Raw genomic sequence first — 12,525 nt, 5'->3', positions numbered from 1 at the left:
CGGATGCTGCCTGGCATGCTGTGATTTCCAGCATTTTCTGTTTTTGGCACAGATTCCAGCATCTGCAGTAATTTGCTCTTCCAAGATTCTAGCTGACCTCAACTTGGCCTAAATTGCACTTTCCTACCTGTACTTCATAATACTCGGTCCCCTAAACTTAAAAAAAACCTGGCAATCAAAGCCTTCAATATATACAAGAACTCAACCTCCACTCCTCTTGGGAATAGAGAATTATAGATATTTATAATTCTCAGACCAAATTCCTACTCATCTTCAAATTATGTAAGATCCCTTTTAACTATGCCGCTTTATTTCTTCTTGTGAGTGAGTCAAAACTGTCTGTCAGCATCCACCTCATCAAGGAGGTAGCACGGTGGCTCAGTGGTTAGTACTGCTGCCTCACAGCGCTAGGGACCTGGGTTTGATTCCCGCCTCAGGCGACTGTCTGTGTGGAATTTGCACACTCTCCCCGCATCTGCGTGGGTTTCCTCTGGGTGCTCTGGTTTCCTCCCACAGTCCAAAGATGTGCAGGTTAGGTGAATTGGCCATGCTAAATTGCCCATACTGTTAAGGAGGTGTGTAGGTTAGGTGCGTTCATCTGGTAAATGTAGAGTAGTAGGGGAATGGGTGTGGGTGAGTTACTCTTCAGAGGGTCAGTGTGGACTTGTTGGGCCGAAGGGCCTGTTTCCACATTGTAGGGGTTCTGTGATTTAAAGAAAGCCCTCTCAGAATCTTATATGTCAATAAAATCACCTTTCAGTCTTCTAAATGAAGATGCACAGATTTATTCAAAATCTCTGATACTTCCTCATTTCTATTATTAGTGTCAATGTTTATTTGAGCAACTCTCTTTTTAATACATCTGTTCTGAGGAAGAGTCCCTTGACCCAAAACGTTAATCAATTTCTCTCCACAGATGCTGCCAGACTGACTGAGCTTCTCCAGCAATTTCTGTTTCAATCTCTTTTTAATATAAATTATAGAAGCTGTTTCTGTCTATTCTTGAACACTTTTTCTAGTTTACGCTCCTACACCATCTTTGTTACTTTATTTAAGGCACCTGTTGCTGGTTTTTAAAATTTTCCCACTCTTCTGATTTACTACTAATCTTGAATATATCTTTTTGACTTTCCCCATTGGCCACAGATGCTTCATTCTTTTGCTGAGTCTTTGTTTCTCAATGGAAAATATTTACTTTGCGAATTCTAAAATATCCTCTTAAATACCAGCCACTGCTTATTGACCACCTTAATCTATTTCTCAAGTATATTTTAACCAATTCTGTCTTCATAAACATAAATAAAGATAATTACAATCATTAATTAAAAGGTTTAGACCCAAGTTTCCAACTCGCAAAGTGATAATCTAATACTTTGATGAACATTTCCCAGATGATCATTTTGCATGGAGTTCATTATGAAACATTAAGCAGCTTATTCATATTGGTTTGACTGCATATTATTCCAGGAAACTGTCTCAAATATACACTATAAGATCAACTTTTAGGCTAACTTTACTGAGTTGATTTCTCCAATCTGTCAGAATGTCAGTAGTCCATAACTTTTGTATTGTCTTTTTTACAGGTCTCTTTATTTCTTGATTTATAGTGCATCCATTCCAAGGTCTTTACTGCTCTGTAGAATATTCCCTCACTATTTCTTATCCCCAAATAAACTAATTCTACATCTTAATCTCTCAGAGCAAATTAATTTCTCACCAGTGAACAGATTCATTCTTAATTAACAAAGCTACCCCACTTCCTGTTCCTTTATGTCTTTCCTCGTGGAATGTCAAATATCCTTGGATATTCACTTCCCAATCTTGATCATCTGGCAATCATGTTCTTTATTCCTATTTGTACCATCATCGTGTAATTATGAGTGTTGTGTTCTTTAATTTTGCCCTTTGAACATTTTTCTTACTCTGACCTTAGTTGCTGATGCACTTTCACGGATTATACTCTGATCTCTCCTGTCACACTTTAGTTATGATTACCTATGTCACTACACTGCAATATTGCCTTGTCTTTTCTCTTTTTTTTTAATAGATATTTTTATTGAAAATTTAACATGTTTTTACAAACTTACAAATAAAAAAAACACAATAGCCAAAATCTGTCAAACAAAAAGAGGAGATACAGAGGAAAAAAAAGAAAAAGACAAAACTCAACTAACTACTAATCTAATCTATAACTAACCAGAGTGTATGATCAAATATCTTACATTACTCAAGAGAAAAAAAAGGATAACATAGTAATTAAATAGTGAAGTACATGCTCGGAATGAATTAACATCAAATCGTAATAAAACCCGTATTAATGCGGAATTCCTCCCTGGACCAGCCAGAACCGCTACCTCAACTAGATGAAAGCCTTTGACAAAATGGCCGAAATATCTGTACCTATGTAATTCAAGAAGGGCTGCCATATTTTATAGAATAATTCAGTTTTTTTGGTGCACCACATTTGTAAGGAAGTCAAGGGGAATACATTCCATGATTAATCTGTGCCGATTTGAAAGTCCTGGAGGGCCCTCAACCACCCAGTTTACTAAGATATTTCAGTATGTGCGGATCTTATGGCATGTCCATAAGCAGTGTGTAAGAGTGCCTACCTCTGTTTTGCATTTGGGACACATTGGAGATGCTCCTGCCCTAAATTTTGCCAATCGTTCCGGTGCTATATGAGCCCTATGGAGTATCTTTAACTGAATGGCCTGGGTTCTGTTACAAATGGAGATTTTTCTGGCATTTTCTCAGATGTCATCCCACACTTCTGTAGAAATTTTCAGCCCCAATTCCTGATCCCATGTTCTAAGCAGATGGTCCATGTCTTCCGACACTTCATTATGTAATAAATGATAAAGACTGCTGACCAAGGGTACACCCATTGGCCACAACACGCTACGTTTTCGATCTGATTTATAAAGGCTATCTAATAGCGTAGGCTTCTTCTGTATGTAGTCTCAAATTTGGAAGTATCAAAAGAGGTCTCTATTAGGTAGTCCAAATTTCTGATGCAGCTGTTCAAAAGACATCAGGGCCCCCTCTGCAAACAGATCCCTTAAACAGGCGATCCCCTGGACCTCCAGGATTTGAATGTGGCATCAGTGAGCCCCGGTTGAAACCCCTATAGGAGTATAGGAGTATAGGGGGATGTTTTATGTGAATTACCCTCGTTTTGCTGCATTATATTCCAGGCTTAAATTGTGTTTAATCCTATAGGGTTTTTACAGTGGTCCCATAACGATTTTCATCTTATCTAAAAATAAGAGGTTAATAAGAGGGCACTTTACTTGAGAAGCCTCGATATCCAGCCAGATTGATTGCGGGTCAGACGAGACCCAATCGGCTATGTAGCTTAATAGTGAACTCAGCTGATACTTCCTAAAGTCTGGAAAATCCAGCCCTCCCCTTGCCTGTGGAAGCTGTGGCTTCCTTATCTTCATGAGGGGCCGTCTATGATTCCAGATGAAAGAACCAAGCCAACCATACAATCTGCGCAGTGCCGGCCTCGGCAGCATCACCGGGAGCATTCTCATAGGGTATAAGAGACGGGGCAAGACATTCATTTTAATTTGAGCTATCCTACCTCGCCAGGAAATTGGAAGATCCCCCAACGTTGAAGGTCCTGCCTTATCCTTTCCAGTAGATACACAAAATTGACCTTGTATCGCTGGCCAAATACTGGGGTGATAAAAATGCCTAAATATAAGAAACCCTCCAAAGACCACCGAAGGGAAAGTGAGATCCATCCAATAAGTGGGACATATTAGCGAGGCCATCCATTGGCATGGCCTCCGATTTTGAGAAATTAATTTTGTAGCCTGAGAATGCATTAATTATATTAATAACTTGGATTAAGTGAGGCATGGACATCAGAGAATTACTAAGAAAAAGGAGAACATCATCTGCATAAAGGGTAGCTTTATATTTACTTGTACCAACCCTCGGGGCCATTAAATTAGAATCAGCCCATATAAGCTTCAGCTAGTGGCTCAATTATTAGCGTGAATAGCAATGATGAGAGAGGACATCCCTAACGGCAGCCCCTACCCACACTGAAGCTATCAGAGTCTAATGCAATGGTGATCACAACTGCTTTGGGATCATTATACAATGTTGAGACCCATTTAGCAAATACCTTTCCAACGCCAAACCTTTCCAATGTATAGAACAGGTATGACCATTCAACCCAGTCGAATGCCTTCTCTGTGTCCAATGAGACTACTATTCCCGGTATTTTTCCTGATGACAGACTTGAATCACATTCAAAACCCTTCTAATATTATTAGAAGATCTACGGCCCTTGATAAAACCCGTCTGATCCTCTTTAATGATATATGGCAATACCCTCTCCAGCCTCAATGCTCATGTTTTAGAAAGAATTTTAAAATCTATATTTAGCAAGGATATTGGTCTGTATGATGCGCAATCTTCTGGGTTCTTTCCTTTTTTTTAAGAATAAGGGAGATATTCGCATCTTCCAGCAAAGGCGGGAGGCAGCCCTGACTATATGAGTAAGTGGACCAGCTAATACTCCTGTAAACACATTGTCGAATTCAACCTGAAATCCATCTGGGCCAGATGTCTTACCATTCTGAAGCTGCCTGATTGCGTCAAGTATTTCCTGGTTTGTTAGGGGAGCAGTCAGGACCGATATCTGTTCTGGAGTTAAGTCTGGAAAGGCCAGGCTTTTAAAATAGAACTGCATCCTCCTGGCTCTATCTTTACAACAGCGATTTATACAAATCAGAATAAAACTTTCTGAAGATTGTGTTGATCCTGTTATGATCATGAGTCAGAGTACTAGCACTTTCCCTGATGGACGTGATAGCTTGAGGGGCCTTTTTTTTCTTTGTGAGAAATGCTAAGTGTCTACAAGGTTTATCGCCAAATTCATATAATCTTTGCTTTGCAAATAATATTTCCCTCTTTGCTGTTTGGGTAAGCGCGGTATTCAGGGCTGTCAAAAAGGGCCGTAATTCTTTGTAATTTAGCAACAGAAGGTCTTTCAACATACGCTGTTTCAGCTGCTTTTAAGCGAGCCTCAAGTAGACGCTATTGTTCTCCCTTTAGTTTTTTCTGGGTCGCAGAGTATGAAATGATCAGAACTCGCGCATAAGCCTTAATGGTCTACCATATCACTGATGGGTTACTAGCCATACCTGAATTAATTTCCAAAAAAAGTTTTAAATTCTTGAGAAAAATATTTTACAAATTTACTATCCTTCATTAAGAAGGAATTCATACGCCAATGTTGGGGAGGATGCCTCATTGTTCCTAGCCTTGATTTCCATATTCACAGCAGTGTGATCAGAAATATTACCTATTTTGCAGGATGATATGGAATTCAAAAAGGTCGAGGGGGCAAAAAACATATCGATTCTAGTGCGACATTTATGTGGATTAGAGTAAAAAGAGAAATCTCTGTCTTGTGAGTGAAGGTACCTCCACACATCTACTAATACTAATTATTTATTCAAATCTACCAATTGTCTGGATCTGGGGGATACACCCGCAGTACTCTTGGGTATCCTGTCTATCTCTGGGTCCATAATGAATTAAAGTCTACCGCTATAATTGTATGACGAGCCCCGAGAGCCATCGGTTTGGAGAAGACTTCCATAATAAATTTGAAAGGATGTGCCGGGGGACAATACAGATTTAAAATCCCATATTCTTCTCCATTTATAAGGGCTTTAATCAGTATATATCGTGCAGATTCATCTTTACCTGACTTCGGATTTTGAAAGGGAGATTCTTCGGAATAAGAATGAAAACCCCCTAATTTTTTTGAGCTGAAAGAAGAAGGCCTGATCAAATCCACCCTGTTGTAATTTCAAGTGTTCTTTATCCAGTAAATGCGTCTCCTTTAGGAGAGCTATATCAACCCTTTCTTTTTTGAGATTTGATAGTATTTTCTTCCTTTTGACTGGTGAATTACTCCCCTTGACATTCCAGGTGCACCATTTAATCGAATGACTAACCATAATCATCCAGGCAAGTCCGAGACCCCCCCCGGGAGGAGAAATCCTATCCAAAACTCCCCGAGCATAGACCACAGAAAATTCACAAAAGTAGAAATTCTTTAATACACTCATACCGGTATAAAAAAACTATTTCTAAATAGAAAAAATATAAAACATATTTAAACGGAGATTTTCCCCCTTGTATCCAGTGGGCATCACTTCCTTTCCAAAAACCCATCATATCCTCTCCCAACCCTCGACCCAGGCATCCCATAATAAAATAAAGAAAATTCAAGTGTACTATAAAGCTAAAGTTAACAGTGAGTACCCTACCCCCTGCCCAATCCACACCTAGATATATTTGGTAATGTTAATACCGCATATAAATATATAAACTATAAAATGACAGTCTCAGCAGATAATAATTAAGTATAGTAACACAAAATAATAGGGGGAAACAACCCCGCTCTAAAAGAAAGAGATAAGGTAAGACAAGGCAAACACCCCTCCTCACCTGAATCAACTAGACCACCCGGCCTATATATATAAAACAAAAAGGAAAATCGCAAAGTGGAAAACAAATAAGCCTCCCTCCCTACCCCCCAGAGATAATATTAAACATTAAAGGCAATAAGAGAAGAAAAAAGAATAAACCGGGAAAGGGGGGGGGGGAAAGAGAGTGGGAGAGAACAACATCATTCACCACACAAATTAACTCTTATAATTTATTTAAGAGAGTCCAAAAATTCCTTAGCCTTCTCCGGTAATCTGAAGTTATAGATGGACCCTTCGTGGCTAAAACGTAGCATTGCTGGGTAACACAGGGAGTATTGAATGTTTAAATCCCTTAAACGTTTCTTTGTTTCATCAAGCGCCCTCCTCTTGCGGACCAAAGCTGGGAAAAAGTCCTGAAACAGCATAATCTTGGATCCTTTGTAAGTCGTGGCTTGGGGATCTTTCCCGAGATTTCCGGAGGCTTCCAGGAGCATTTGCTTCTCTCTGTAGAACTGCAGCCGAAACAGAACCGGTCGGGGGCACTGGTCCGACCCGGGCCTGAGCATTGTAACCCGGTGGGCCCATTCTACCCTTACCTGGCCTGATCCAGCGTCCAGCTTCAACATCTGAGGAAGCCACTGCTCCAGAAACACTGCTTGCTGGCCTTCCTCTTCCCATTCGGAAGGCGAGGCAAACAAATATTTTTTCGACAACCTCAAGAATTGAGGTCATCGAGGTGATCTTCTAAAGCCCGGACTCGCTGTTCGAGAGTCCGGACCCAACCCACAGCTGATTCTGCAGTAGCCTCGGAGGTTGCGGCCTTTAGCCCCGCCCCTTCCGACTCAATGTTCGATTTTATTCAATATCTTGGTTGTACTTTTGCAGCGCGACCGATAACTATTCCCACCTGCTCCTGGACTCTTCTATAAAGGTGTCGATCTTCTCTTCAAGCTTAGAAATCACTGCAACAAGTCTCACCACCGTAGGTAAGTCCCCCGGGGCGGCTGCGGATGCCTTTGCTGCAGCTGGGGAGGGTCGGTGAGGGGTTCCTGTGTGCTGCGAGCTGCGGGCATTCTTTCCCTTAGTCATTTTAACAGAGCACCAATCTACTCAAGTTTGGTGCAAAATGACTAGCTGTATTAAATAAAAGTTATTTTAAATGATTTACCAGGTGTGGTGGAGGCGGGCAGCCCACTTTGCCTGAGTGTTGGGCAGAGCACTACAGACTCAGACTTGCTGGGTCGCCGCCATCTTGGATCTCCCCTATCTTTTCTCTTTAACTTTCTAAATTTTCCCTCACTTGAATTCTTGTTGCTTTGATTTAATTTAAAACCCTCTCTAAAGCTGTATGTATTCAATTTGACAGACACTGATTCAAATGAAGCCAGGTCCAACAGAACAGCTCCCCTTCACCAGAACTGGTGCAAGAGCCCAATGAATTGAAACCTATTTCTTCATCACCAATCTGAGTCACACATTCAACTCTCTGATCTTCAGACAGCCCATGACAATTTACTCCTGGCTCATGAAGTAATCTAGAGATTATGCACGTGTGGATCTACTTTTTGAATTTAACCATTAGTTTCTCATACTCCCCTCAGCAGAACCTCTTACCCCCACCTACATCTTTCATAACCATGTGAACAACGACAACTGAATCCTTCACCCCTTCAACTTCAATTTCTCACCAGCCTTGAGAAATTGTCCTTAAACCTTAACAGGGGCCAGGCAACACAATCATCAGCACTCTCAGTTGAGGAGAAAAGTATTTATTCTCTGGACTATGCTGTCTCCTTTTCACTAGCCCACTTGAATGGTTGTCAGCAGCACAGGATTGTGGTCAGTTTGTTCATCCTCCCAACTTTCATCCACCCAAGCTGCAAATTAACCTCTGAATAATTGAAAGATGTGAGGCTCCTCCTGTGTTATCTTCTGGATCCTCATCCTCACTTTTAGTCACACTTTCCTGTCCCTGACTGTGAACCATATCTGAGGTATCTAACCTAAGAGGTGCAACTACCTCCTGGAACAAAGCTTTCAGATATCTTTCCACTTGCACTGTAATGTCTGAGCTCATTACCCAGCTCATCAACTCTGAGCTGAAGTTTCTCAAACTCTAAATATTTACTGCAGATGTGGCTATTGTAGATAACATGTGATTCTAAGTCACTTTGTTACGGTGGAAATAGGAGATCATAGCAATGACCCACACATGTGATCAGAAGCTCATCTCAGGGACAAACATGATAGCAAACAGTCTTGCACAGACTTAGTCCTTTGTTAGGCAAAGAGGTGGAGCTGGAGACCAGGAAATGAAGTGGGCAATGTGTGAAAAAAACAATGACTTAGATCTTACCAATAAGGAGGAATTTCTCAAAACAATAAGACAATAACATCGTAAAAGATTTGAGGTTTTTTTGTTGAAGGCGAGCAAGAGGTAGGTGGAGAAAAGATTGGTGCAAATTTTCAGTGCTTGCTATACACATCAGTGTTAACTCTGATAGAAACAATAATCAAACACAGGACAGGAGTGGGGAAGCTTTGCACGAGTAACGTAGACATTCTTCCAGGGTCACATGAAGCATGGCTAACAGACAGCAAAAGGGGAAAGGTTGACGCTAACATACTGATGAGTCAATCTTACCGGCTCGTGTCACTGGTGGCTGTAGATGCTGCCGAGGAACCCATGGTCAAGGCCCGGCTATTGGCAGGGTTGGTGGAAAAACCTGAGCTTGAAACGGTGTTGACAGAACCAGGGGCTGAACTGCTGACAAGACTTTCCTGTCTCCTCCCAAAGGATGAGCTGCATGAGAAGTAAATGATGGGAAGAGGATTCTCTTAGAAAGAGAAAAATCAAACAGGGAGCACACATCAGATATTCAACAATGAACCATCAATTTAACTCACTGGGAAAGTAGAAAAAGGTTGACTGGAACTGTAGATTAGACACTACACTTTCATCTGTGGGGTCTGAGCTCAAACCCAACTGAAACTGGCAGGAGCTTGATAGAAAACAATGTACCAGTTACTTGTCCTACTTGAATTTCTTAGTCAAGTTTAATCTTGGGCTCCAGTCTCTTCAACTTGCGAGTTTACCACATGGATGAAGGTTGTGAAATCAATGCTCCCATTCTCTCTCTCACATCTTCCTACCCTAGTCATTCTTTTATTCCTAACATACCTATAGAAAGCCTTAGGGTTTTCCCTAATCCTATCGACTAAGGACCTTTCAGTTGGGATGAAGGTTGTGAAATCAATGCTCCCATTCTCTCTCTCACATCTACCTCTTATCCTGCTCATGTTGTGATCTCTCGATAGTAAAGTGATTTGCTTGTGTTTTTTTAAAATCCTTCAGGTCATGGCTGAAAAGTAGGAGCTTTCAAGATGCAGTATGTGTCACAAAACAACGTCTAGATATTCCTACAATTCCAATAGCTCATATTGTACAAGAGTTTAAGGCTAGGAATATTGCTGTTTTCCTGACTTCAGCTAATGTGTACTATCCAGTAGATATGATTTTTGTCTAACCATAGAATCATAAGAGTAATGATGATCCCACAATGAGGGTGACTTCCTCTTCTCATACGTATTGATTCATTTTGGCACACTGCATCAAAAAAAGATTTGACCAGAAATTTAAACTATAGCTAATTTCAGTAGCATGTCCTGTTGGCAATGGGGTAGTTCATTTTCTAACACAGTACAAAATGTGGACAGAAACCAAAGTGACAAGTACCTTTTAAATATGATGATGTTGGTAGAAGCAGAGTCAGAGTTAGTAACATTATTGTTTGAAGCCACACTTGACAGGGTTCTGGAACGAGCTGTGAAGTCTTGTGCACTATAACTGCGGCCTATCGTTCTCAGGAAGAAGTGACTAGTGAAGCGGCAGAAGAGTGTACAAACATGCAGGAAGAGAACAGCATCATAAGTACATGATCTCACAAGTTGTATGCATGGACTTAGACAGATCACAAGAACAGAAGCACAAGCCTGTGATACGTAGACTGACAGGCAGAGAATACACAGGTCTGTCAGTATGCACACAAATTAAATACTGAAGCATTAGGTCTGGCAAGTTCCATAGCCCAGAAAAGCCATGCGATACATGCAAAGACCACTTTTCTCAGTAAAAGAAAAATAGCATATATTCAGAAACTTTACCAGACAGGCTGTTATGGAATGACTGGCATATACATCAAATGCATAGGCTCACACAGAAACAAGTTAAATTGTAATAAAAAGAAAAACACCATCAATACAGAGTAAAGAGATGATCACTGAATGAGACTGGTAAATTACAATTAAACACATTAGTTTTGAATCTACTATACAGTACGATAAAGAACTCTGAGAAAGAATATAGTAATGAGACATAACACGATGTGAATGGCTCAAGTATGTTCCAGAATAGCCTGTATTCAACCAGAGGGAAGTACAGGCAAGTCAGCAACATGTGGCAGGCACCTATCAGGTAACTGCTCCTTAAGAACATGCAACATCAGACCTGCTATTTGGATAAACAGTGCGAGATGCTTTTGTCCAAAATACACCTCAGCAGAAACAGCAACTTCCAACTTCAGAGAATTGTCACCAAGGCATTAAAACATCAATGACAGGAAGACATAATGTGAACATTCACATCACAGCCAACATCCATCAACATACTGACTGCTTTGTTTTCAACATGATACTGTCACTGTTTTGATTACATAAAAAAAAACAACTCAACTGAAAAATAAACATAAAACAGACTAATAGGGTTTTGTTAGGAAAAATATATAATTTTACGTTTAATTTATTTTTCCCATTTTGTGGGTTAAGAAGGGGGAGACATTTAAAATGTTATTCTTGCGATCTTGCTGCTGATAATTCTGGGGACCAGTTTGTTTATATGCATTTTTAAATTTTCAAACCTTTAAGTGAAGAGATGGAGGTTAGCAGTTGGATGGTATAAAAGGTAAGAACAAAAAACTGTGCTATTGTCTAGTGGCAGAGGTTCAGGAACACAGACAGATCCACAAGAGAGTAAGTCAATGTATGTGCATGTGTGCAAGTAGGTGGAGCAACGAGTATTAAACTCTCCAGTAAGACTGGTATAACTAAGTTTTGGGAACTCTTGTGTTTGTGCTGAGTTACAATAATATCAAGTTTAGTTTATAACTTGTTTTAGGCATCTCAGGAAAAGTCATCAGCTGGAGGAAGAAAGTATCTAATGAAGGCATAGGAATTCAGTGGAATGAAACCAGGTATAGTTGTGCCAGACTGAGAAAGAAATGTTAGTGTGGAGATTGGGTAAATCTTTGTTGCGGCTTTGGAGTCTGCAAAGGATATTGTTTGGATAAAAGGGATAGTGAGAGTCATAGGGTCATAGAGATGTACATTACAGAAACAGACCTTTCGGTCCAACTTGTCCATGTCGACCAGATATCCCAACCTAATCTAGTTTCATTTGTTAACACTTGGCCAACATCCCTCTAAACCCTTCCTATTCATATACCCATTCTGATGCCTTTTAAATGTTGTAATTTACCAGGCTCCACCACTTCCTCTGACTCCCCTTTCCATATACCACCCTCGGCAAGAAAAAGTTGCCCTTTGGGTCCCTTTTAAATTTCTCCCTTCTCACCTGAAACCTATGCCCTCTCGTTCTGGACTCCCCCATACCAGGGAGAAGACCTAGTCTATTTACCCTGTCTATGCCCCTCATGATTTTATAAATATCTTGAAGGTCAACCCTCAGCCTCCGACGCTCCAGGGAAAACAGCGCCAGCCGATTAAGCCTCTCCCGATAACTCAAATCCTTCAACCCTGGCAACATCCTTGTAAATCTTTTCTGAACCCTTTCAAGTTTCACAACATCTTTCCGATAGGAGGGAGACCAGAACCGTACACAATTTTCCAAAAGTGGCCTAACCAATGCCCTGTGCAACTGTAACATGGCCTCCCAACTCCGAGAGTTGATGTTCTGACTAATAAAGGAAAACATACCAAATGCCTTCTTCACTATCTTATCTACCTTAGACTCTACTTTCAAGGAACTATGAACCTGCACTCCAAG

General features: G+C 40.6%; 1 protein-coding gene across 4 annotated transcripts in view; it reads right to left on the bottom strand.

The window, feature by feature from the left end:
• LOC122557924 (protein phosphatase 1 regulatory subunit 12A-like) overlaps window positions 1–12,525 on the bottom strand; it is a 146,866-nt gene that overhangs the window by 25,553 nt on the left and 108,788 nt on the right. For 3 of the 4 annotated variants that reach the window (XM_043706146.1, XM_043706148.1, XM_043706149.1), the window contains 2 exons: window positions 10,201–10,341; window positions 9,109–9,267 (listed from right to left, as the gene is read on the bottom strand). In XM_043706146.1, the coding sequence (XP_043562081.1) occupies window positions 9,109–9,267; window positions 10,201–10,341 (300 nt within the window). The remainder of the gene's footprint in view (window positions 1–9,108; window positions 9,268–10,200; window positions 10,342–12,525) is intronic. The other variant, XM_043706150.1, reaches the window with a different exon arrangement.

This window comes from Chiloscyllium plagiosum, chromosome 16, assembly GCF_004010195.1.
Source record: "Chiloscyllium plagiosum isolate BGI_BamShark_2017 chromosome 16, ASM401019v2, whole genome shotgun sequence".
Classification (NCBI taxonomy): domain Eukaryota; kingdom Metazoa; phylum Chordata; class Chondrichthyes; order Orectolobiformes; family Hemiscylliidae; genus Chiloscyllium; species Chiloscyllium plagiosum.
This window is presented reverse-complemented; position numbering and strand designations above follow the sequence as displayed.